At 40.2% G+C, this 24,578-nt stretch overlaps 2 protein-coding genes across 5 annotated transcripts; both read right to left on the reverse strand.

The window, feature by feature from the left end:
• Window positions 1-503: 503 nt before the first annotated feature.
• hoxd3a (homeobox D3a) lies at window positions 504-1,822 on the reverse strand. Of its 4 annotated transcripts, none has more exons than XM_076103539.1 (2): window positions 1,390-1,822; window positions 504-1,255 (listed from the first exon to the last, which is right to left on the reverse strand). In XM_076103539.1, the coding sequence occupies exons 1-2, from the start codon at window positions 1,820-1,822 to the stop codon at window positions 504-506; spliced, it is 1,185 nt and encodes a 394-aa protein (XP_075959654.1). The 4 variants fall into 4 exon arrangements, with proteins under 4 accessions (XP_075959654.1, XP_075959645.1, XP_075959637.1 ...); XM_076103530.1 differs by having other exon boundaries at window positions 1,384-1,822; XM_076103522.1 differs by having other exon boundaries at window positions 1,378-1,822.
• An 8,190-nt stretch (window positions 1,823-10,012) lies between these two features.
• hoxd4a (homeobox D4a) lies at window positions 10,013-12,764 on the reverse strand. Its single transcript, XM_076103552.1, has 2 exons — window positions 11,494-12,764; window positions 10,013-11,107 (listed from the first exon to the last, which is right to left on the reverse strand). The coding sequence occupies exons 1-2, from the start codon at window positions 11,942-11,944 to the stop codon at window positions 10,812-10,814; spliced, it is 747 nt and encodes a 248-aa protein (XP_075959667.1). The 5' UTR covers window positions 11,945-12,764; the 3' UTR covers window positions 10,013-10,811.
• Between the last annotated feature and the right edge of the window lie 11,814 nt (window positions 12,765-24,578).

Raw genomic sequence — 24,578 nt, forward strand, 5'->3', positions numbered from 1 at the left:
ACAAAATAAATAAATAGGATGCCCGTGAGGAGAATGAGATCCTACAAAACAAACGAAAATTTCCCTACAAAAGTCCTTCCCTCTAAAGATGAGCGTCTACTTTCGTGATACAAGACTTACCTTCAAGTAACGGCATGAAATATTCAGTCAAAATTTGCGCATTGCACTTGAGAAATAAACAAAGAGAAGGAACAACTGACAACCAGGCTATTCTGCCTCTACGCATCCCCAAATATTCAACAGAAATGGACAAAGCTGCATTATTCAGAAAATAATTACACAATAGCATTAATAGTAATATCAATAATACTGTAATAATACACACGACTCTCTTGGAGTGTAGTTATTAGACTAGTGAGGTAATAAAAAGAGCGCAACATAATTTTGGCACACATACACGCACGCACGCGCGCGCACACACTCTCACACACACACACACACACACACACACACACACACACACACACACACACACACACACACACACACACAGAAACCACATATTACAAATGCGTGAGTTTAGGCGCTTCCTGAATCCTTCCCTGAGACGCTTGGTGAGAGGTGAGGTCTGTGTATGTGGGATGGGGATCACAGGGTCCATGATGGTGGTTTCCTGGGATCTGAGCGGCACAGCTGTAGTCCACACTCGTGGATGAGGGGTGGGGAAGGTGGCCGAGGTTGAACATGGGGCCAGAGGCTGGCATGGAATCAACAAAATTCCCACCCACATAAACGGGGCTGCCTTGCAAATTGGCGTTGGCAAAGCTGCCGTTGCTCTGCATGCCGTGGTGCTCATACTCGGAGCCCGGGTACCTCTTCTGTTGCGGGATGCAGCCACCCAAGGGTGCCGTGTACGCGGCCAACCCGTACATGTTTTGCTGGGGTTTGGCGAAGGACGGGGGCGAGGGCGCGTCATAGCTGAGGCTGTTCACGCTTTGGAGCTGGCCAGAGTATCCAATGTGATTTGGGCCACTCAGCGGCGGGCTTCTATCCGGGGAGTGTCCCAGGGGAGAGTGCGCGAGCCCTTTAGACTTCTGGTCCTTTTTGTATTTCATCCTCCTGTTTTGAAACCAGATCTTTATTTGACGCTCGGTGAGATTCAACAGATTTGCCATTTCCACTCTCCGAGGTCGACACAGATAACGGTTAAAGTGAAACTCCTTCTCCAGCTCCACAAGTTGTGCGCTGGTGTAAGCAGTTCTGACCCGTTTGGAGGCAGGTCCTGGTGGGCTCTTCTCGTCACTCAACTCGCCACCTGTAAAGGAACCACAGCATCATCTTAGCCACTTTTCAGCCATGTTACTACCAATGCAATCATAAACAAGGCCCAGTCCACCCCCCTACCCCTTCCCCCACACGCACCATCATGATCTCTACCTGCACTGGTGCAGTTGTTGCCCTTCTGCTTTGAGTTCTGTCGGGTCTCCTTCATCCAGGGGAATATTTGCTTTGTGAGGGTTGGTGTGGCAGTACTGGAAGCGCTGCTTGAAGGGGATTTCTTCTTCTGGGGTGCAGAGCTGTTGGAGCTGGGAGAGGATGCGGACAGTGGTGGTGCCTGCTGCTCCCCAATACTCGTAGCTTGGCTGCTGCTGTTGCTTATACTGCTGCTTTGTCGCATGCAGTCTCCGTTCAGGTCACTGTCTTTGATGGTTGGTGGCCGGACAGCAGAGGTCTGGGTGGGACACACGGAGCCATGGTAGTCATTCTCAATGCTTGAAGCAGCGTAGGGCTGATGAGCGGGGCCGTAGTTGTAAGAGTCTGGTTTGGGGAAGGTGTAGCCTCCAAAAAGTCCAGAGTTATCGTAGTATGTTGCTTTCTGCATTTTGTGGATTCAAAGACAATAAGCCAGTGCAACTCTATCCAGTGGCATGGATGTTGTTTATTCACGTGATAGGTGTTTCCCACCGTTGCTCCAGTCTGTGACCTACAAAGAGAATTATATCAGACTCATCTGGGTTCACATGCATAAGGCCCACACTCATAGCTGCAACGTCTGTGCAAGATTCAGGGTTTAAATTCACAATAAAGCAGACAAATAACTCTGCTTGGCTCAGGACTCGTGCTGCAGCAGCTATTGAATTAGAAATCACAAACTGTCTCTAACTGTGATACATCCCCCAGCCCCAGATTCATTTCTGGCACAACAACAGTTAAAGATTAACTTGCGATAAAAGGACCCTCTGAGGGGCTTTAGGAGTCCCTCAGAAATAAGCTGAATCAGCATTTGACACACACGTACACACAATACCCTTTTCACTAATCACAAGGCTTGACAAAGCCCGTCATGCATTGTTCCCTGCAGCAGAAATATATCGCCCACCAAGGCCGCGCACATGCGTTTGGATCACACGTTTACGCACACAAGAAGCTCCATGTTAATCTCCTCCACTGTTATTAATGTTAATATAAAACTGTAGGTGAGTAACTATGTGTGTGTGTGTGTGTGTGTGTGTGTGTGTGTGTGTGTGTGTGTGTGTGTGTGTGTGTGTGTGTGAGTGAGTGAGTGAGGGAGGGAGTGAGTGAGTGAGTGAGTGAGTGAGAGAGTTGTTGGTAGGGGGGGTAGATATGATATTTGATTAGCCTCTACACATGCCTTAACCCACATATTTTGGTTGGTTGGTTGGTTTTCTGCCTCTAACCCATTCATGCAAAAATGTACCTTTAATTGTAGAAAAGAAAAAAATCATTCTGAGAAAATGTATCAAATATTCTGAATATTTTTAAAAGCAGCAACATTTGTTTTCAGAATATAACAGAGAAACGCACGCCAGCGCACATGAACTATAAGTTGAAACACAAATATCAAAGGGCCCTGTACTGTATGTTGGTGGCTTGAGGAGGTGCAGCCTGCGCCGTGCATAACAATTGCACCTGTCAGTGTGGACCGCGGCAAAATTTATGACCACGAATGTTATGGTTGTAAATGGCCTCAGAGAGGAATGAAAAGCAAAACAGTCCTCAAGACTCGCAGCCCTCAGAAGTGTAAAACTAAGCGTAGGAGGAAGGCAAGGGAAAGAATTTCATACTCGGCGACTTCTCCCATACAGAGGCTCGGTTTATAAACGATGCCCCCATTCTGGCTGTGCGCGAGTCTGCAGCCAAACACCGAGGTGAAAGACTGGAGAGAGTTTGCTGCTTAAAAAGAGACAGGGGATATTGGCGATTACGCATCGGTTAACGTGTGGCAATCGTGGGAGGAAATGGTGAAATTCTCCTTGATTTTACGTTTTATAATTTGCATGTTTTTGAGTAATGTTCGAGAAGAATGTAAACATAATTAATGCTATTTTATATTTGAATGTATTGTGGAAAACAATAGTATTAAGTGCGCTGTATAGTTGTTTTTGTTCATGCAGCGTTGGACATGTTGGAATGGGGCTCTGGCCTGCGCAAATAATTACCCGTACAGGCGAAGTTAAAGCCATCCCTCATTGTCTGTGTTCGTGATTTAAGCCTCCTGTGAAACACTGTGAGCGTTAATATGTAGTCTAATAACAAATCACCCTTTCACCTTGTTAGCAGTTGGACTGTGCTGTCCACTCCCTTCATTAAAGAAATGTTACTCACCGAAATCTGCACAAATCTCTTTTATATCCCTCACGCATTCATCACTGCTCCCACCTCGACCTGAAAGAGAAATTAAATAAATGTTTCTTCACATTAGATCTAATCACATTCAAATATGAGCTTCAAATTCGAGGCTATATGCAGACATATTTTATACAAAAATGAAGATTAATATCATCAAGCCCAGCCTTCTTTCAGAAAATACATGAAATTATATTCATTGAATTTTAACAGCTCCAATTAAAAACACATTTTAATTCAAATAATTCCTGAAGAATTAATAAATACATTTTTGGCCTGTTTAATTTTGACTGAATTGCTTCTGCAATGACCACATATGACGCTTTTTTTTTTCCAAGTCTCTGCTTGAGAGTAAAAAAGTCTTACATGTGCACTTTTTACACAAAGAGCCAGCCCAAATATTTTGCAGTCATAAGCTTTTTTTTCAGGTGACCTTTGGGTCACTCAGCATCAAGCCAAAGTTTAATGAACAACTAGCAGTTTGGCTACAAGTAGACTCAACTCTTAACTAAATTCAAAGCAGCTTTTCAGCGGTGACTGAAACGGAGGAGAAGATGCTCGACCGACGGCAAGAAATCAGAAATTAAAAAGGAAATTTCAGTGAATAGTTTTTGACTGAGTGTGAAACCACGTCTGTTTCCCTGCTTGCGCTGGAGGATAATTACTTCAAATATTATCGTGGAGATTTAAGATTCCTTCGATGTGGAATATGTGTTAAAGCTGGTCGATAATCGCCTGAAGTGCTTTTTGAGCACACTGGGCTACTAGTAGCAGACATGGTCCTCTTTTCAAACAACAGTGTTCTTCGCCTACGCGTTGTTACGGTAAGTTTGGTTCACACAATGGGCCGGACTCAATGTGGAGTGTTATTATCCCAGTTAGTCTTTTCTTCTGGTTAGCGGCTCAAACTCTGTTCATATCAAGTTAAACACCACGTGAGAGGCGTTTTGTTATTGTTTTGAAATGTTTGTTACATGCAAAGAAATAACTGCATTTGATGCAGTGTGGCATTGTTGTCTCTACTCGCTGCTGTTTGTGGAGAAAGCTGTTCAAATAATTCGAAATAACCAGTTGCAGCTGAAGGTTTTGCTATAATGCTGCTTTTTGTAGATTTCGGTAGAAATTCAGCAGCTGTTGTGCACAGACGCACAGTTACTAGAATAAAGATGAAGTGCACATAAATGAAAGCCTAATCCATTGTAAAACAGTTAAATCTGTTAGCATAATATGGAGAATAATCAACTAAAATATACAATTAATACGTTTATATTGTGAGATGGGCCTAATTTCAATTCCCAACACCAAAGAAAAAATATATAAATAATCACATGAGTTAGAATTAACCGCATACAAGTGAACCAAAAAAGTATCCAAATAGTAGGAAAATTAAGTATTTGCCTCAATCCTTGTTCACTATCCAGCCCGGTAATCCTTCAAAACATCCAATATGAATTCATGTATAATATAACGTTGCAGGTTAACAAAGCCATATAGTTGAAACCACATAAATCACGGCAAACGCCACTGTGACGATAAGACAACAAATTAATGTGATTTACGATCCAAGAGTCAAAAAGAAAAGTTCCTCTCCTACTTCTTCCCTCCGAGCCGGTTTTCATCGAAACGTGAAATCAGCTGAAAAGCAGCTGGGCAGCTCGAGCTCAATCTGTCGATAATATTTGAACGGACTTTCTCGAAAAAGAAAGAAAATATACGAATCCGCCTTTGAGGAGAAGCAGTGGACTCCATATCCGCACGGTCGCCGGCGAGAGCGACATTAACAAGCATCACCTCCTTGAGTGGAATAAATCATATATATTTCCTTGCATTATATTAACCCGTGGTTAAAGGTTGCTTTCTGCCATGCGATTGCTTACCTGCGAATCAATTCATCATAAACCAGCTTCCCTCTCAGTCTCAGTTGATTTCCATGCAGTCTCTAGAATAAATCCTTCACCCTTTGTCTGTAGACAATGCTGTCCTAAACCTGATCTTGCTGTTTTTCAGACATTTCCATATACCAATGGAGACAGTATTCCCGAAAGAATGGAAGGACTCGCATTCAACTACCAATAAAAAGCGAACAAGGTATCCTTATTCCAGAAAAAAAAATCCCTGGCAATCAATCACCCATTGAAATATACAGGAATTCACAAACGGATAGGCCTGTACACATTTGGAGCTAAGATTTGGATTTTTTGGGGGGTGTTTCGGAAGCTTTGTGATGACAAATAAAGGCGCTGCCTTAAGATACAAGCATATTTGTTCACGTGATTGTTCTCTTCTACAACCGAGCCTTACCTCACCAATCCATTTTGATAAAGGGTGGCGTTTATTTCCTCATCTGAACTGTGTGAAAATGTTCCACTGCCTATTTCTTTTCATCTCCCCCTGAATTGCAACTCGCCTGCACTTCGGCATTTAAACATAAGCATTATATTATATGCCGTTGCTAAGGTATTAATAATCAAGATATGAACATTCTCCTGCGCCATCAGAGCAATGTTTACAACATATAGGGAAGTGGGTTTGCGGACGTTATTATAATTAATTTCTGAGTATTTAATGTTACAGCAGCTTTGGTATTTCCAGCCTTTTGTAGATTTTCTCTTCATTTGTTTTAAATAAATTTCACAATGAAACTTTCAAAGTGGGCCATAAACGCACCACAGTTAAGTATTTTGAATAATATTACTATCCTATACTTATATTCCACTCCCTATCGATGTCCTATTTTAGTCACACAGTTGCTGCGATGATGTGGGACATGCATTTTGAAAAGGATTTATGAAATAAACGACATGTGGGGATTTTCTTCCAGCTGGGGCTGGATTGTATTCAAATAAACCACATTATCATCTTTTGTTTGTTGTTTCTGCCTTCGCACACAGCTCAAACACAAAGAGTGAGAGAGCCTTGTCTTCTCCTGCATTGTTTTCAGTATCAATCACAGAGACATTTATTTTTTTTTTTAAAGAATAAAAATGGCAGGGTTTGATAACCAATAAATAAATATATTGGAAAAGACTAGAATGGATTGGAAGAGGACGATTTGGAGCCGCGGGGAGCGTCGGCTGTTTCAGCGGTAGGTTATCTTTGCTGAGAAGAAGAAGAAGAAAAAGAAGAAATGCAGGACTGGTAGCGTCGCAGCATATGTTCAGAGGGTAATAAAAGTGAAAGATTTACAGTTTTCGCGCGGCCCCCCAACAGCCTCGAACCCTTTCAGGAATTACTGAGAATGATTTACAAGGCGGCAGAACTGTCAGCCTGCCCAAACTTCCACGACTTCTTAGAAATCAAAATCAAATCACCCCCCACTAACAATAAAAACTGTAGAAATCCAGCTCTGTCCTCTCAAGCAAAAAAAGGAAATATAACCTTTTATTCATCTTATGATGAAAACTTTAACTACATAAATCATGACATGTTCAAACAAATTGTAATTCAACCGCTGTTTCTTAACTATCTAAAGTACCTTTTTTTTTATTTTTGCACTAAAGTGGTATAAATCTGAACAAGGCATTAAATAAAGAGTCAGTGGGCCCTGTGGAGGGGCCACAATGAGCTATGTCCGAAAGAGCATTTATTCAGAGCGACCACCCATAAATACATGTCACTGCCCTTTAGTTTCTACCATTTGCCCTATCAATCCAGCAAGCCAGAACATTCTACCTTTCCTAATATATGATATAAAAAAGAAGACATGCGTACAGCGACAAACCACAGCATGCAATCCTGCTCAGAGCGCACAGATCAAAAGGCAACAATTTATCAAATATCATGACATTTGATATCGTCATTTACCAGCTATGGCAACATGAAAAAAATGCTGAAATATTTACCTACCCAAGCATCCATCGGTTAGGATGTGTTGCTAAAGTGCGGGGCTACGGTTGCGCCGGGTATCGGATATTATTTTCTTGGGGGATCTCTTCAGTTTTCAAGTCTGATAGAGTCCTTGCGATTAATGACGACGCCGTGTTTCTAGGGGGACGTGCTGCATTAATTATTTAGACAATCACGTGGTCGAGAATAGAGAGCGGAGCGGTATAGTCTCTGGATTATATCTCTGAATGCAGACAGCGCACTTTAATATATCTTAGGGGGGTTGTCTGGCTCGGAGAGGCTTCTGCGAAAAAACAGCTGGAAATCAAATATGGCCGGATGGAGAGCGACGACGTTGTATTCCTGCACTGGGTGCAGTGTCATTGAAAATGGCACTGCCTTTGGCTCCCATTTATTGCTGTTCAGACATGTAGGTCAGTGTGGCTGCACACTGTACGTGGTAGTAGGCTGCTCTCACCTGGTAATTGCTGTAGGGAACTGTGTTGCGATATGTTTCATTTCAATTCACGTTTTAATACCAGCAGGTCAGACTCCATATTAAATAGCTTTTAAATAATAAATACACTTTTATGGAATATATAAACAGCACTAGTGATCTCAAATAGTTATGTATTAGGTAGATCAGTTTTCCAATATTGCTAATAGCCCCCCCCCCCCCCCCCCCCCCCTACCCCCCACACTCCCCCTCCCCTCCCCCTCTCTCTCTCGCTCATCCTCTCTTCAGCATCTATGTGCAGATCATTTATGGCAGGATGGTGGATCGGTAGCATCACTTTGTCTCAGCTTCTCTCTGAATCTATATGACACACGCGTATATTTTACACGTACACAAATATATAAGCGCCATGTGCACGCCTGTAGCCCCACGTGCGCTCAGCGGGGATGAGACAGTGGTCACTGGGGATGAAAACCCTGCCGAGTGACTGAAGATTGTCTTTCCTCATGTCCGTTTATGACCACTTTTGTTTGTATCAGCACTGGTTTTGCACTGTAGAGGGTCGGAGGTCAGTGTAGTGGGTCGTATGGGTCTTATTCAATAAAAGGCACAGCCCGTGAAGCACAAGGGGGAAATATCAAATACATAGGCCTATTAGCCCATTTCATATAATAGTTCATCATGTGTGTATGTTTACTTATCGTTATCTGGATTTGCTCATAAAAAGTTTGTATATGTCAGTTTGAATCAGGCAAGTGTATCTCATGTGTGTTTCTATTCTGTGATTACAGACTTGTGTAAATCTGTGCAATAAAGACACGTCAAAATCTTCTAACAACCCAGTTTTCATTGAATAAAATCCCCTTGAAAAGCTCCACTAAGAGCCCATGAGGATGTTTCAGCGCAATCGCTCCTTTCGATAAGAGCTCATAAGTGGAAACTAAGATAAACTCGTTCTTTAACACGTTTTTTTTTAAAGATATGCCACACTCATGTAGACCAATGATATATTTATGCTCATTAGTTTCATGCTTGACACGAGAAGAGGCGGAATTTGCCCATGCAGCGCACATTTGGTGCATTTGTGGCTGTTTTGTAAAAGGGTGCTAAATGTCCAAATGGCTCCACACGCGTGTTACCACCGAAGAAACATTCTGCCCACTAAAAGTGATCCTTTTGAAATTGGCACCAAACGAATGGCACTAAATAACCCCATGAAAATAAATGAAATAAATAAATAAACTTTTGAGCAATGAGCTCATTATAAAATACATACTTCTCAAATGGAGAAAATATATTTTTTAAATCGCGACAAAGTGCTCTCTGCAATTATTTAAATGCATATTCAGTAGAAATCTTTATTTTTCCAATATACTTCTCGCATCTCAATGCACAATACAAGGTAAAAAGCATGTACAAAAATAAAACCAAAAAATTGCATATTGACATAAGGAGACAAATGCACAAATCAGAAGCTTTTAAATAGGCCTGCTGTTGAAACACGTGTAAAAACTATGGAATTCACGCACTGACTCTTGCTTTGAATGCTTTGGCTTTTTAAGTGTGGAAAAAAACCTCCAAACCAAAGCGAACAGCGCCTGGGAGAGAAAATGCCCCTTGTCCGGCGGGTCAGGGGTGTTGGGGTCAGTCCTTGCGGCTGAAATGTGTCCCCTGGATGAACCTGCCACTGCTGCTTTGTCGACCTTCGGTTGAAATACCTTTTCAAGCCTCTCATCGCAAAGGCTTCACAGAGAAGATCTCTTCGTACTGGGAGAGCTTCTGTGCTTTTTTTTTTGTCCGAAGACAATGACGGTATAAAACAAGAAATATCTGTCTTGAAACGTGACGTGAAAGCCCCCCTCGGTTAGCTCGGTGCAAATGAAAAACTAGAAGATTCCCACATTAACTAAAGACTAAAACTTTGCATAAAGCCATGCTAATAATCCACAAGAGTTCAAACATATTTTAGATTAATTAAAGTTGAACGAATACTTTTAATTAAAATTGTATGTGTGCTATACGAAAATGTACACGTTTTTAAACAAATAAATAATGACGTAAACAAATCATATTTTTTAAAAAAAATAAACAATTATACTCCTAAATATTCTGAATTCGATTTTTTCCGATGAGAAACATCCAATATCAATTTGATGCCATGCTGGAACAAATGATCTTTCATATAAGTCTTTCAATGGCACGAGAGAGCCTCTGAAAATGTACACTGTTTACAAAGATGTCAGGAGAGATTTATAAGGGCACTCCGAATAGTATGCACACAGGAATGTCTTGCTTTTAGGAATAATATTTAGGCTAAAACAAATCTAAGCTTTATTGTACAAAATAAGTTAAAACATACTAGTCACAAATAAACGTAGAACAAAAAATTCAACGGGGTTTTTTGCAACTCACGAAAGTAGGTTGTGTTTGGCGTGCTCTTTGCAAATATTGGTTCCTTCAAGTATATTTGTATATATTGTGCATTTAAAGTGAGAATTAAATCGGAAGATAATCGGAAATAATCTCTCTGTGTCTGTGTAATTTGAACCAAAGGTTTTCCTGTTCTGAATAAAGATATTTCAATCTTTAAACCAACGTGAATCCACGTGGGCAGAGCTGCAACACTTTGTTTAAATCCATGAAACCAGCCGAGGTTGATCATTAAATGTCCTCAGGTGGGTAACGTCCAAAAAAAAAAAATGAAAAGTTTCTTTCGATGCTTTTGTGTCTCTTTGAAGAAATTAAAACAATGAAGAACTTTCAAACCTTTCACTCTCACAAAGACTGATTGGTTTTCTGACTCTTGAGTCAACACTGCTGGGGTCTTTGTTAAATTAAAAAAAAAGGCTAAAAACAACATCAGTCCATGCAAAAGTCAGATGCAACCTCTGCCTTTTATATGTACAGTTTATTTCTAAAGGTGTGACACCTTCCTCCTCTCTTATAATGAAGTGATATCAGTCTGGTTATCCTTCTGGATGCTTTGCAGATGGCTGGCTGGTGCGGATCTGCCCTTGGTGTTGGGTAGTTTGTGGTCTTTCTTCCATTTCATCCGTCTGTTTTGAAACCAGATTTTGATCTGCCTTTCGGAGAGACAAAGAGTGTGGGCAATCTCAATCCGTCGCCGCCTAGTCAGATACCTGTTAAAATGAAACTCCTTTTCAAGCTCCAAAACCTGCTGCCGGGTGTAAGCTGTTCTGGACCGTTTGGGCTCAGGTCCTGTGTAATCCGGGTTCACTAGGAGAAAGAAAACAAACAGGAGAAAAAGTCACCAAATGTGGCCAATGCAGCATGCAGGAAAACAACAACAACAATACAACGAGAGGAGTCTCTCTATACCCGGGGCGCTCAAACTTTAAGAACATTCACGTGGAAGCGAGAGCAGGAAATAAGGAGTGATTTTTAACTGAATTTCAGCAGATTTAACCACTATTACAACCGGTCAATACGCGTTTTCCGGAGCTTTCAGGCGCTCACCTAGTGGCCTATTTCCTGAGCTATAAAAATTTATGACTTGTGTAATTGGCGAGGCCTTTCAAAGACTCTCATAAATATTACACTGAATGATTTCTAAAGTACAGGTCTCAGTTGGTCCTTAAGAGAAGAAGAAGCTGAAAACTTACCGTTAGTAATGTGGACTTTCTTCATCCAGGGGTAAACTACTGCAGGCTGCTTGGACTGTATCCCATTTTGGCTCTTTGTGTTTTGCTGCTGTCCACAAGTCCGGGGTCCAGCCACTTGGACCGGGGGGCCGGGTACTTGGACCGGGGACCCGGGCACTTGGACCGGGGCCCCCGGCTCAGTCTCTGCGCTAAAAGAACTCGAGCGGCTGGATCTCGCGTGCACATGACCCCGTGGCTGCACTGTGGAGTCCTGCACAGTGTTGCAGCTGAAGGGCTGCTCCGTGTAGTTTGACCGTGGGTAGATCCCTGGATGCTGAAAGTCTGTGTCCTGCGTTGGACTGAAGTAGCCCGAGCCCTGTTCAGGTATATAGTTATTTTGTGAATATTCCTCGCAGGGAGGAAATTTGGGATCCACATACTTAGAGTTCACCATATACGAACTCATGGCCATTAATTTCTGAAGGTAGAAAATACTAATTTTTCTCGAGTTGTCTTTTTTTTCCTCCCTCCATAAAGCCCTCCTACTTGGTGTCAACTGAATAAAGTTAGCGAACCATGTGACCAGATCGGCCAATAGAGGTGATGCTGTTCCATAAACGGGTAAACATACAACTAAAAGCAATTTTATATGACTTAAGATGTACCACAATTAGACCCCGGGGGCGAAAAAACACAGAAACATCTGCGTGTACATTTGGAAAATAAAAATACATGCTGGGAAAATAAAAATAAAATCACACATAATTCTAACCTTATATTTAACTAAAATTAAAATTGATATATTATGAAGACATAGGAAACACTGACTGTAGGGTTGCTGCAGATATAAAAAATATATCAGTTTCTACGGTCTGACTTGAAGGCATGGTGTTCAACAGAGAAACCAACAAAAGATACAAAAAGCCCCTCGGCATAAAAGCAGCGAATAATGACTGAGGACAATTGATGGACACTGTCTTTGTCAAGAAGGGGTCATCGAAAAGTTACACGACTCTCATCACTTCATCTGCTCCCATCCCTTTGAAAAAAAAAAATCTGTCTCGGGAGCCTATTGGCCAGCAGCAGCAGCCTTTGGGAATCAATAATGTATAGAGACACAAGCGACCCACAGGAGGAAGACGCTACAGCTGGAGTGTGCTGTGGTTTTTTTCTTTCTTTCTTGGAGTAAATCCATGTGGTATTTCATTCCAACATACTGAGCTAAATAGAAATGACTCCTCATTACGTTTGTTTTCATGTGAAACGCTTTGCGTCGGATTTCCTTTAAGCCTCTAGAGTTTCAATATGCCCTGAGCGCTTCTTGTGAAGTGTTGTCAGATTTACTCTCATTCATAAACCAAACACTGTCACTGTAGCATCGGAGAGCACGCCAGGCACCAAACGCCTGATAATAAGATGGCAATGAGTCATTTAGTCGAAGTTTTTTCATCGACCATATACTCCCCTAGAATCGAATCTGTGATTGTGGTTTCATCACACAAATTCGGTTCTACAGGGTATATATAGACGACGGCAAGCGACACTGCCACTGTTAGCAACCAGACCACAGCACTGTATTTATGGAGCACTTCAGCCAAACAAAATGAGCGTGGCTCGCAGAAGCAATGTTACAGAAGGGATAAGAGATATGCACAAGAGGTAAAACACTGTGAAGAAGTCCTATTATAATAATATCTGTAATAATATCAGTCTCAACACATAACATTATTTCTCTCAGTAATGCAGCCTTTTCTTTCGTTTTGATGTGTTTCTTTAAATGTGTTTCTTTGGTACAATTATCTTCTAGAGTTCAGGTCAAAAGCCATGTCAGAGCAGCTTCTGTAAAAAAGAAAAAAAAATGAAACGGTAGGCCTACAGGCTTCCTCCATCAAAGGACAGTCATGTCCATTTAAGCACCAGATGACAAGCCGAAGACACCGAGCATATCAGGCAGTATCTCAGGTCAACCCCTGTTTCTGTGCAGTGGGTCCTCTTCATCATATCTCAAGTTCATGATTAAAACACCTTCCTTTAAATAACGTAAATAACTTTTCACTTTAGTAAGCTGTCACCTCATAATCAAAGATAAGCATTGGTCAAATAAGGCAGTATAAACTCATCAACAGATAACCATTATGCTACTTTGTGGCTAATATAGAGCAGCTTATCAGCACTGCTTCTAAAGATGGCTAGAGGCCAAGGAGGTCAAACTAAATCATTTACAAACTTATCAAAAAGTTCAATTATTTTCGGTCCTGCTGACAGCTCAAAGGGTGCAAAAGTTTACCAATTCCCCTTCAGCCATTAACTAAACCGTCAAGGCGGCTATACTGCAGGATATCTTACAAATGAATTAAAGCTGAGAATGGTGACGATCGGCTGGTTATTTTCCTACAAGACCAGAATCAGCTAAAAATAAATAAATACATAAATAAATAAAAAAAATCCAAGCACACAAAGTCAATATTGTACGAATTAAATTACATCTAAATATTTAGCCTATATCAATCTGAGAGTTTATAACAAAATATGTACATTTTTATGGCACCTATATACGTGACGCTTTGAGTCTGTCAGTTTCAAACAATGAAATAATTATTAAATATTTGATTTGAATGTTTGGTCAAACGTGAGACATGGGTTCACGTGACACTTATTGAAAAGCGTGATTAAAGATTGGGCCAGACATTCAGCCCATGTGTTCTGCTTCAATAAGAAGAAAATAAGCGTGTAACGTTTAACTGATTAGGCCTTTTCACTGGATGGGGCATTAAGTCCTTTTGTTTAATGTAACGTGTTGGTTACGATTTCAGCTTGACTCGTGTTGACAAGTTGAACGTTTCACTACAGGCCTTCAAAACGTGGGAAACAGAAAACAGAAAACAGAAAAAGTAACTTATTTCTACATCTCTTAATACGAAGTAAAGAGTATTGTTATACCGCAGACATTAAATATTCCTGTCGACCACAGTTAAAAGATAAATGATAAAGTCTTTAAAAAATGGTTCTTGCACTTCACATTTCAGCATTAGTTAGACAGCCTGACCTGTCTTTCACCTTCCCCTGCTAGTCTTCAGACGGGTCAAAGCCGAGAATCACAACAAAAGAATGATAAAGTCAGCGTTTTCTGGCAGCTTGTGTTAAACGAAAGACCATCTAGTTCAGCTGGACTCTTTTTTACTCACAAGAACAAGGTTTTGCTACTAAAAAGTTCCATATTAAGTGATTAGTACCAAGAGAAAACATGAGGCCTATTTAATCTAATTTCCGGGTGAAGTAAGGGAGCATGTTTTCAATGATTAAAGAAAAAGAAGAAGCTTAAATGTCCTCTCAACTTTGCTTTAAATATTATTTAACCATTATTAGGTAAATTAACAATGATTGAAGAAATTAATAATTTGAAAGGCTGCATATAAAAAGCATTAAGGCCTACAGTGAATAAAGCAGCAGCCACATAATGTGAAAAATATTTAAAAATATATATTTCATTGTTGTAACCTGTATTGTTGTAATCAATGTTTTTTTTAGCTGTTTACATATTTCAATATTATTAACACTTTAGCGAATATTGCACAAACGAATTGTGAATTATTCAAATTGCTACAATACAATTGTTATACAATGAGATTTAAAAAAAAAAAACTTGTATGGTCCTTGAAACTATTTCCCCAAATTCTTTAGGAATCTTTAAAAACTTTGGTGACAACAGGTTGATCCCTCCGCCTCCAAGTGAATAAGAATCCTAAAGCTATCAAATAACGACATAATAAGGCAGTGAATCAGACCAACAACATGAATAGCACCATCCGAAAAAGCATCGATTGAGTCTTAAGAGGTTTAACTTAAACCCAAACCAGGCTCAGTAATGAGATTAAACACGATTTCCTTCCAGCATTATAGCTATCTCTGGTCGTCTGAGCGCGCGCTGCAGCCGCTTTTAGAGGCAGGAAACAGTACAGCCGAAGTACTATGCGTGTGACATCACACGCCCATACCACGAGCATAATGATAAAACACAGCTTACCACAGAGACCGAAACACATGGCACGCCGCGGAACAAACACATCCACGTTGAAGGAAAAAGCAGCCTGGTACGAGCTCCCTTCCAATTCCAGCTGCAATCCAACCCATCTGCACGCTCTTTCTAATACACAATGAGAATTATATTTTGGCTTGTCAAGTCCCGGGCCATAAAACAAACTTTAATGGCATCACGTGTTTCCTCACAGCCACTCACAACACCGCGCAGGCCCATAAATAATCCTCAAAGTTGCACTTACTCAATAACGGTGATTACACTGATGTGCACTGAGGAAAAGTCGTAGAAAGGAGGAAGCTGGGAGGTTGTAGACTAACCGCCATGATAGAAATGGGAACAGAGGTGCACTGCGACAAAATAGAAAATACTTTATTTGATATTGTAACTATTTGCAGGCCTAAAAGTCTCATGTGCAATTCTTAAACAAACAAGAAAGTCTGATAACTGGGTCTCTGACTATTAATATGAATAACCTTATGACCTGTTTTCCATTTATTTAAGTAAATAATTTCATTTATTGTCGCTCCTCACTGGACATACCTGATGATACCGTTTTACTGGAGCCTCTTGACCTCTAAAGTGTTAAGAAAATTGAACCTGACACGACACGTCTGATGTCATTCATTCTTCCCGGCCAATCCCAGAGTGCGGAGCAGCTTTGCTCCTCCTCTCCTCTTCCTGTGAGCTGCATGAGGGCTGATGGTGTTGAGGTGTGGACGGCTGCCACTGTGGGGCAGGTATGATGAATGGAGGGGGCATCAAATCAGAGGCTTGTCACTTTTTACATGCATGTCCTCATAAAAAGTTATTTCCCTGACGATAATTCGAGGGTGAAACTAGTATATGACCTGGTGTTCGAGCTGCGCTCACACATTTCCTGCTGGTTTAATGGCTTGCATGCAGTTTTATGCATAACAACTAAGTAATTCATTTCCAGCTCCATCAACTTTCTCAAAGACCGTTTCCTTCATCATCGGCATCATCACCATTACCATCACGAGGAGGATGTCATGCACTACTTTCTTGACGCCCAATTATCACGTGTGAAAGTGCACAGTTCATTGACTCAAGTGGTCTCTGGTTACAAAGCATCCACTGTGCTGTCGTATACATTAATGGAAATAAACAAGTGGTTTTGCTGTAATTCACGTGATGGCTTTGAAGATACAAATACAAATCCGACACAGCACCAGATGCAGCATCAAAGCAGCGGATCTCACTTGATAATACGGATCTTTTTTATGGCCAAATATGGCGAGTTGTCTTACATACAATTCTCCAAAACCACTTTCAAAAAACGAACCACATCACATGACCACGTGTCCGGGCCAATCACTGTGCACGGGAACCTGCTAGCAAGAGACTGAATGGGAGCAGAGAGGCTCACTGTTGGGCAACAGCGCCTTCTGCTGGCATTTTAATGGCCTCCCCCCCCCTTTCCCACGGCAAAATATATTCATCAATACTTACAGGTCATTTCACCTAATCATGTGTTTGATGAAGCTATATGCATACAGATGTGCAAGAACGAGGAAGAAATTGCACTTTCCAAATGCAAATTAGTTTATTCCAATTTGTGTCTCCTAAAATAAATTGGCTGATGCAACTGTGGCTAAGTGGATGGCAGGGCCGTCTTTCAATCAGAGGGTCGGCGGTTCAATCCCCTGCTCCGGCTCTGCTAGTCGCATGTCGATGTCTCCTTGAGCAAGACACTTAACCCCAAAATTGCTCCCGTAGTTGTGCCTAAGGTGTAGAAATGTGATAGACTCTGAATTGTAAATCGCTTTGGATAAAAGCGTCTGCTAAATGACTGTAATGTAATGTAACTTGATTCAAGACTTTGATTTAATTGAATTCTTGAAACAAAATGAAATTGCATTTGGTACACTTAGAATCGACTTTGGCAAATTGGCCTTGATTTTCGAAATAGATGTAGACGTGTAGCCTGCATATGAAACGAGGCCATGCAGATAAGGACACGGTATCCAGTGTAGAAGTTATTACTTGTGAAGCAGGTAAACCAAAATAAACTTGCTGCACATGATGACGGTGATAATAAATATATTTGTTGCTAGTGCAAAACCAAAAACTTACAGCTATACCCTTGAGCTTTCATATAACTTGATATAAAGAAACAGTTGTTACAATAATCCAAAAGAATGCAGTGTTGAACTACATCTCCGGGGAGATTTAAATAAGGGTGAAAAGGGAAAACCAGACCCAGGAAACTGCTATTGGTTTTAAATGTGTGCAGGGCTTGCAGTCAGACATTATACATAATTATATATAACAAACTCAGAAACGATGTAAGCTATGCACATTGTCAAATTGGAAAAACACAGAGTGAACCCTGTCTAATTTGCAGGCTTCTACTTGTGCCTGTCTTCCAGGGTCCATTTTGCCGCATTGCAGTAAGGCTGTAAATACTTTCGCAGCTGCCTGTCAGCCAACAGTGAAATACTGTCTTTGTTCATGATGGCCCCATCTCCAGGCAGCTGAAGACAGCAATGAAAACTCTGCTTCTCAAGCCAGGCTTGCATATGTGAAATATAGCAAAGCAGTCTTGTTCTTTGTCGCATTTTTAGCAAATGAAAAACATATTAAAACATAGTGGGGTTTGTCAGATCAATGCAGATTCTCTGGTCGCTAAAGATATGCAAAATGATAGAGCTTTGGCTTCATACACAGGTGGATATATATATATATATAGATATATTTTTAAAGGCTTGTCGATGTGAATAAAGCTACTTCCAACTGAAAACGAAATTTGCAATGTTTGGTTCCATAATCTTTTTTCTAAGTCGTGGGACTGCACTCAGTGATGAGCATCAACAAATACTCCTCTGACATCATCATCGCTGACTTTAAACACGAGCTGCTTTTCTGCAGAATAATCTCGAAGTAGAAGGTGTGAAAACATTTCTAAGAAACATTTAATAATCCAGGTGTTTATTTCTTAAAATACCACTCCTTGATTCGTGCAGCATAACCGCAGTAATGTCACATTTTTCATTAATACTAACACCATTACCCACATTTTCTGCGTTTAAATTGTATAAAACAATTTATTCTAACATGTGAAACAAGTAAATGGCATGAGAGCCATTACCCTGCTGCTAATTTACATGAATAATGACACCGGAAGCTGTCAAACTTCACATGCAGACACATGGGCGTTAATAAAGCCCATTATCACACAGAAGGCTTACCTATAGCCGGGAGGTAATCCATGTTTATTCTTAGAGGTTTACCTATGCAGAGCATTTCGATAACGCAGTGAAGAGCCGGTGCTGCTGTGTGTATGAAGAGGTCAGATGTGTAGAAAGTTGAAACGCTCCTCGTGTCATCCTGGAGAATGAGCAGCGCAGTGCCGCAAATATGTGCTGATCAGACGTTTATGAAACGAATGCAATTTTTAAGAAAGCCGACCGTGGCGTATCGGTTAGAGCGCCATTGACGCAGAATGCAGTGGGAAAAAAAATCGCCTGGGAAATCAAGAAAAGAGCCATGAAGACGTTTGCCTCTCACACATGACCAGTGGCATCCAATGACAGGCGATGGAGGCACATAAAAAGGTCTATTACCAAGTTGTAAATTGTCCTCTCACAAAAAGGAATTTCGACTGCAGCAGTTGTGCATATAATAGCAGAAGCCCCTCCACGTCCTTTGGAGACAAACAAGTGGCTTTCCCCCCTGTGCTTTTTGTTTCTATCACTCGACCAGGAAATATTGTATCTTAAAGTGCAAAAGAGCAATTAGACTAGTTTTAGCTTCATCATAATACAAATTCGTTAATACAAACAAATAAAACATATTAGTATACAAAATGGTTCCCTTTTTCTTGGATATGTGGAAAAATCATGTTGACGCAATGTTTGAATTGATAAAAACAAAACATAATTTCAAATTATATTTTGTTATATATATATATTAAGTATATTTTAAGTGAAATGAGTCTGATCGTTTTTTGCGCATATGAAAGGACGACATCAAGTATATTTATTTTCTTTCCTTTTTAGTTTTTTTAGTAAGCAGCCTCTATATGCAAATGTTGACAAACGTCACGTTATAAAGCAAGCTGTCTTATTAGGCTTAACTGTAGCTAACATAGTTTTGCAAATTAAGAAAAATAAATGTAAATAAAAAATATCATCCTAAAAAATAGGCTATGACATTGTCCTTATGTGTGGACGTTCAATTATTATTCAAGACGACGAAATATGTTTTGAATTGTGTGGCTAAATATTGTTAAACTGTTGTCACGTCCCAACACGTCCATGCACAATTCTGCAGCAAAAAAATATTTTTTTCCATGTCATTCTTGTTCTTCTGGTGGCATGCCAGACTCACTGTGCGATTTATAGTCAAGCTATAGCTCGGCCTCTGGTTTCCTGTGTGTGTGTGTGTGTGTGTGTGTGTGTGTATGTGTGTGTGTGTGTGTGTGTGTGTGTGTGTGTGTGTGTGTGTGTGTGTGCGTGTGCGTGTGCGTGTGCTGCAAGAGATCAGGATGTGTTGCACAACTATGACTTGGACATTATTGTAACTCTAGTCCAGTCAATTGGTCATTCAGATGTGGATTATTATCGCTTTAGTTTCGGTGCAGAGATACAGGACTGTTTGTTTGCTCATTCCGCCTTTTTCCCGAGGTCCCTGCTGGTAAGAGAGTCGCCTCGTTGGTAGTGGACCAATGCACACTAAATGAATGATGGAGAACCAAAGACAAATCTAGCTCCCTCACATTGGCCATTTCTTTTGATTAGGGAGAACAAATGGTGCCTGCCGGTCCGTTAGATAGCCTAATAAGAGCGGCACACATCGAATAGTTAAACCTGCACAAATACAAGCCGACTAGTTAGTAAGTTGGTAGTTAGTTAGATAACCTTTATTAGTGTCATAAGAAAGGAAACTAGACGTCAGTATTGCCCTCCACTGCTTTAGTTTTAAACTCCTGACTGATGTTATTGAAAAAAAGGAAACCTATAAAGCATGGGGTCATCATGGATGGTGATGATGAGGTTGTGAGCTAGGCCTTACATGCAGCTGCAACATTGTTAGACACTAATAAAAGGACTAATAAAGATGTGGCAACCACCAGGACAGCACATCTCACAGAGTAGCAAGTATCCATGTCTGCATATTAACTGAGTCTCCTACAGTATTCCATGCGGTTTAAGAATAGAAAGCCAAAGCAGCGTCTCTTTATATAAGAAAGCTAAGCATCCAAGTAAATCGTCCAGCTCAGTAAATTCGCTATATGTGAGTTGAAATTGCCTCCTAAGGCTTGTTTTGAATTTAAAAAATATTTAAATTAAAAAACTGATTGTTGCGAAAAAAAATGTTTGAAAGGTGTTTAAAGAGAGAGGTCCCTAACAGGAAAGTATAGGTTCCGGTAATGCGACATTATTCACTAAATATATGGTTTACTTTTATTACAGAGCATATTGGCCTAATTTCTGCGTGGCCTGATTCAAACGAAATCAACCCAAATATACAGAGGCTGTTTTATGTTTACACCATGTTGGTTCCACTGACAATCTCAGTGTTTGCGATGATCTGGGACTGTGAACGAATTCAGAATCGGTCATAAAAACGGATCCTATCATCATAGTCTGCTTAATGATGACACAAGTGTGCACACGTGAGTATTAAAGGCTCTGCAGCCATGATTCAACATGCATTCCTAACGCTATTTGTTGCGTTGATGTTTCATTCTGTGTTCCTCCTCTTTGTCTCCAACAGAACATCACCCACACACACACACACACACGTACACACGCACACACACACAGGTCGGGGGCTTCAGAACGTGAGACATCACACAATTCACTCTAGAATACCTGTCAAACTGCGTCATACCTCAACTGTTTCACGGTTATTGTTATTGTTTGTGGATTGGATAGGAGACAATATGACGTAGTATATGTGATGGGATGTATACTATACACTTATTCAAGTACAAGTACAAATTTGAAGTACTTGTGGCGTATACTTTACTTGATTTCATGCTGCTACAATATGCTAAAAAAGTGCAATATTTTCAGAGGGAAATATTTGACTTTGTACTCCACTGCCTTTACCTGACAGCTTTGGTTATTTTGCAGCATAGATTTTACGTCATGCATATCATGTTTTAATAGTTAAATCATGTGTTTTGGAGCCTATATGTGAAATTTAAAAAAACTGCCCAGAATATAAAATACTTCAAATCAGCTCCACCTCGGGCAACTGCAAAGTAAAGTGCTAATTACACAGATGCCTCAGTTTTAATTAATGAAAATAATGCAAATCCCTGGATCACATGGATCATTTTTCAACATTATGAGTACTTTCACTTTTGATGCATTTCGCTGATAACACGTACTCGTTGCCTGCTTATATTTTCAATGCAGGACTTTTACTTATAATGGAAAATCCTAAAAGCCACTTAAAGATATACAGGATCTGTCTATAGCTTTGACAAGAGATATATGAAGGTGAAACAGCCTCACTTCCTTATTCTCTCTCTCTCTCTCTCTCTCTCTCTCTCTCTCTCTCTCTCTCTCTCTCTCACACACACACACACACACACACGCACACACACACACATAACCCTCATACTTGTTTACTTTCACATGTGTTCCCTATCGGTCAGAAACAGCTAATTTCCACAGCTCTTATTTGCATACAGCCTCCACACTCCATACGACTGCACATTTAATGTGTGACTCCGAAGCAACACGGCCTCTGCTATAAGATGACTGTAGCTAATGACAAGAGTGAAGTTGAGTGTATAGCTGACACTCACTCATGACCTATATGGAGAGAAACATATAACGGCAAATGAAGGAAATTGCTTGAGGCGCTTATTGCCTGCGTGTGAACAGCGTGTAATCAAATAATCATATATATATATATTTTAAATAAAGAAGCTGAACATCGTCATTCTGGGGTCAGGTTATCAGCCGTGACAGTCGTCAGTCTACTGGATTCATCACATGTAGCACAATGCACAAAGACGCAAACAATCAATTCAACATTTCCTCGAACTGCTTCAATGTTTTCTGTCTTGTTTCTCTCTGAGCGCTGCAGATACACAAAATAGCAAATAGCAAATGCCTCAGCACTGACGCTTGATGCAGTTGGTTTATATATATATATATATATATATATATATATATATATATATATATATATATATATATATATATATATATATATAAATGCTATTTTCCTCCAAAGGCCCAATACGAACCATGATTGCATTTTGTGACTATTTCCCAAACGGTCATCACTATTTCAGTGATTTAACAAAACAAAACATGGAAGTTCAATTTGAGCGTTGTTAGGGGTAAAATCACAGGGCACAGTGTCGCTGTTACAGCTCCAGAGTCACTATTGAGTTTCAATAAAATATTTGTTTATCATCAATATTTTCACCAGCTCACTACAAGGACAACAAAAGACTAATCGCTGCTATATGACATGCAACATGCTAAAGAGGAAGATGGCCTTTGAATGGAAAATGTAGAGGAACACATTTCCTAAAGTTGTCTGCAATACTTCCTGTTGTTTTTATCTGTAAATTATGACCACCTAAGGCTGCTCCTATTTGCTCTATAGATTAAAACTGGCTGCTCTGTTATGCAAATGTTTATGTGTCGCTGAGATGTTGGGTCTTTCAATTATGCAACTGTTGAAAGAAACCTGCTATTTTCAGTGTTTTAAAAAAAGAAACAGCTCTTAATTAAGGACAGAAAGTATTTTTTTAAAACCGACCCCTGGACTTTTAGATGACATGTGTTGTCTTGCCAACTTGCTCTAGCTGTGAATGAATTGCTGTAACTGAGACTAAAAGACCAATATCGCCCTCTAGCGCTCTCATTACTTTTACAATGAAGCATACTGCTCCAGCAGATTGTGTTTAGTTCTGCATACTTCAGGGGTTTTCCATTTGATTTTAAATAGTGCAGTTACAAAAATGTTATTTATTAATTTGCTCAAATTTAAGAACAATTTAAAATTACCAAGACGTATTTTGTTTCATGTAGTGCAGCCTGTATGAGGTCAAATTAGGACACATTGGTTTTACATTTCGATATAAAATAAATAAGAAGTTACAACTGCACCGGACACCACTCAAAGTTAAGTTATTTTTCTCACCAGTGGGAAGTGCAGTATAGGAATAAACGTGACCATTAAGGTGGGGGTGATTTCCTCTAAAACAATTCATCGGCCAGACACCCTGTGGAAAAGTGTCTGTTGGTCAGCAACAGACACAAACGCCCCAGAAAAAGGGGGTTTCAAAGGAGAGCGTAATTACTGGCCAGGGCCATAAACTCATTTAGGCCAGACGTCTAGCCATTTCTATGGCTTTATTGGACCGCGTCTCTTCCTGCTTTAAAGTAATTATTCGTACAAGTTGGACAATAAATTGGAAATCCACCGCAACACCTCTCGCAATCGTAAATACTTTATGACTTGTTCTTCTATTCAAATCCACCGTTTAAAAAAAAAGAAGTGAAATTCAACACGCAGAATGTAACCTGTTAGAATTATAGAGCGATTTGAATCAATTAAATCTCTCTCAATCAATTTGTTGGCTGCAAAAAGAGAAAATGGTAAATACAGTGGCACACTGACTAGGGTTAAATTGTGTAGGCTACATGTTCAAATTGTGCGGCTAAAATAAATTGGGATTCAGTAGCAGCCGTACTAAAAACTAAGGTTTGGGGGATTTTTTTATTTTGTATTAATAAAACGAATTACGTAAAGGAAATAAACCAACAGTATGCAACGTACAGAGACACGTGTTAAATGCATTAAAGGAAAAATGCTGATCAACACATTTGTGTTTGGTTTTCGAGAAAGCAAAATGCACGCCTATGTTTTTCCTTCACACTTATTAGGGCGACAATTTCAAGGTAAAAGTATTTGCGAAGAATTGGGTCAATGCAGGATTTAGTGATGCAGTATCTCCATGTGTGTGTGCCGACAACAGACAGCAGTCGTGCAGCTGTGAAAATGTTTTATATACAACTCCAAATTCTTAACAACTATAAGCATTACACATAGACACGTTTCCAACTGA

Source organism: Anarhichas minor, unplaced genomic scaffold (genome assembly GCF_050575085.1).
Source record: "Anarhichas minor isolate MPS153535 unplaced genomic scaffold, ASM5057508v1 ptg000004l, whole genome shotgun sequence".
NCBI classification, from domain to species: Eukaryota; Metazoa; Chordata; class Actinopteri; order Perciformes; family Anarhichadidae; genus Anarhichas; species Anarhichas minor.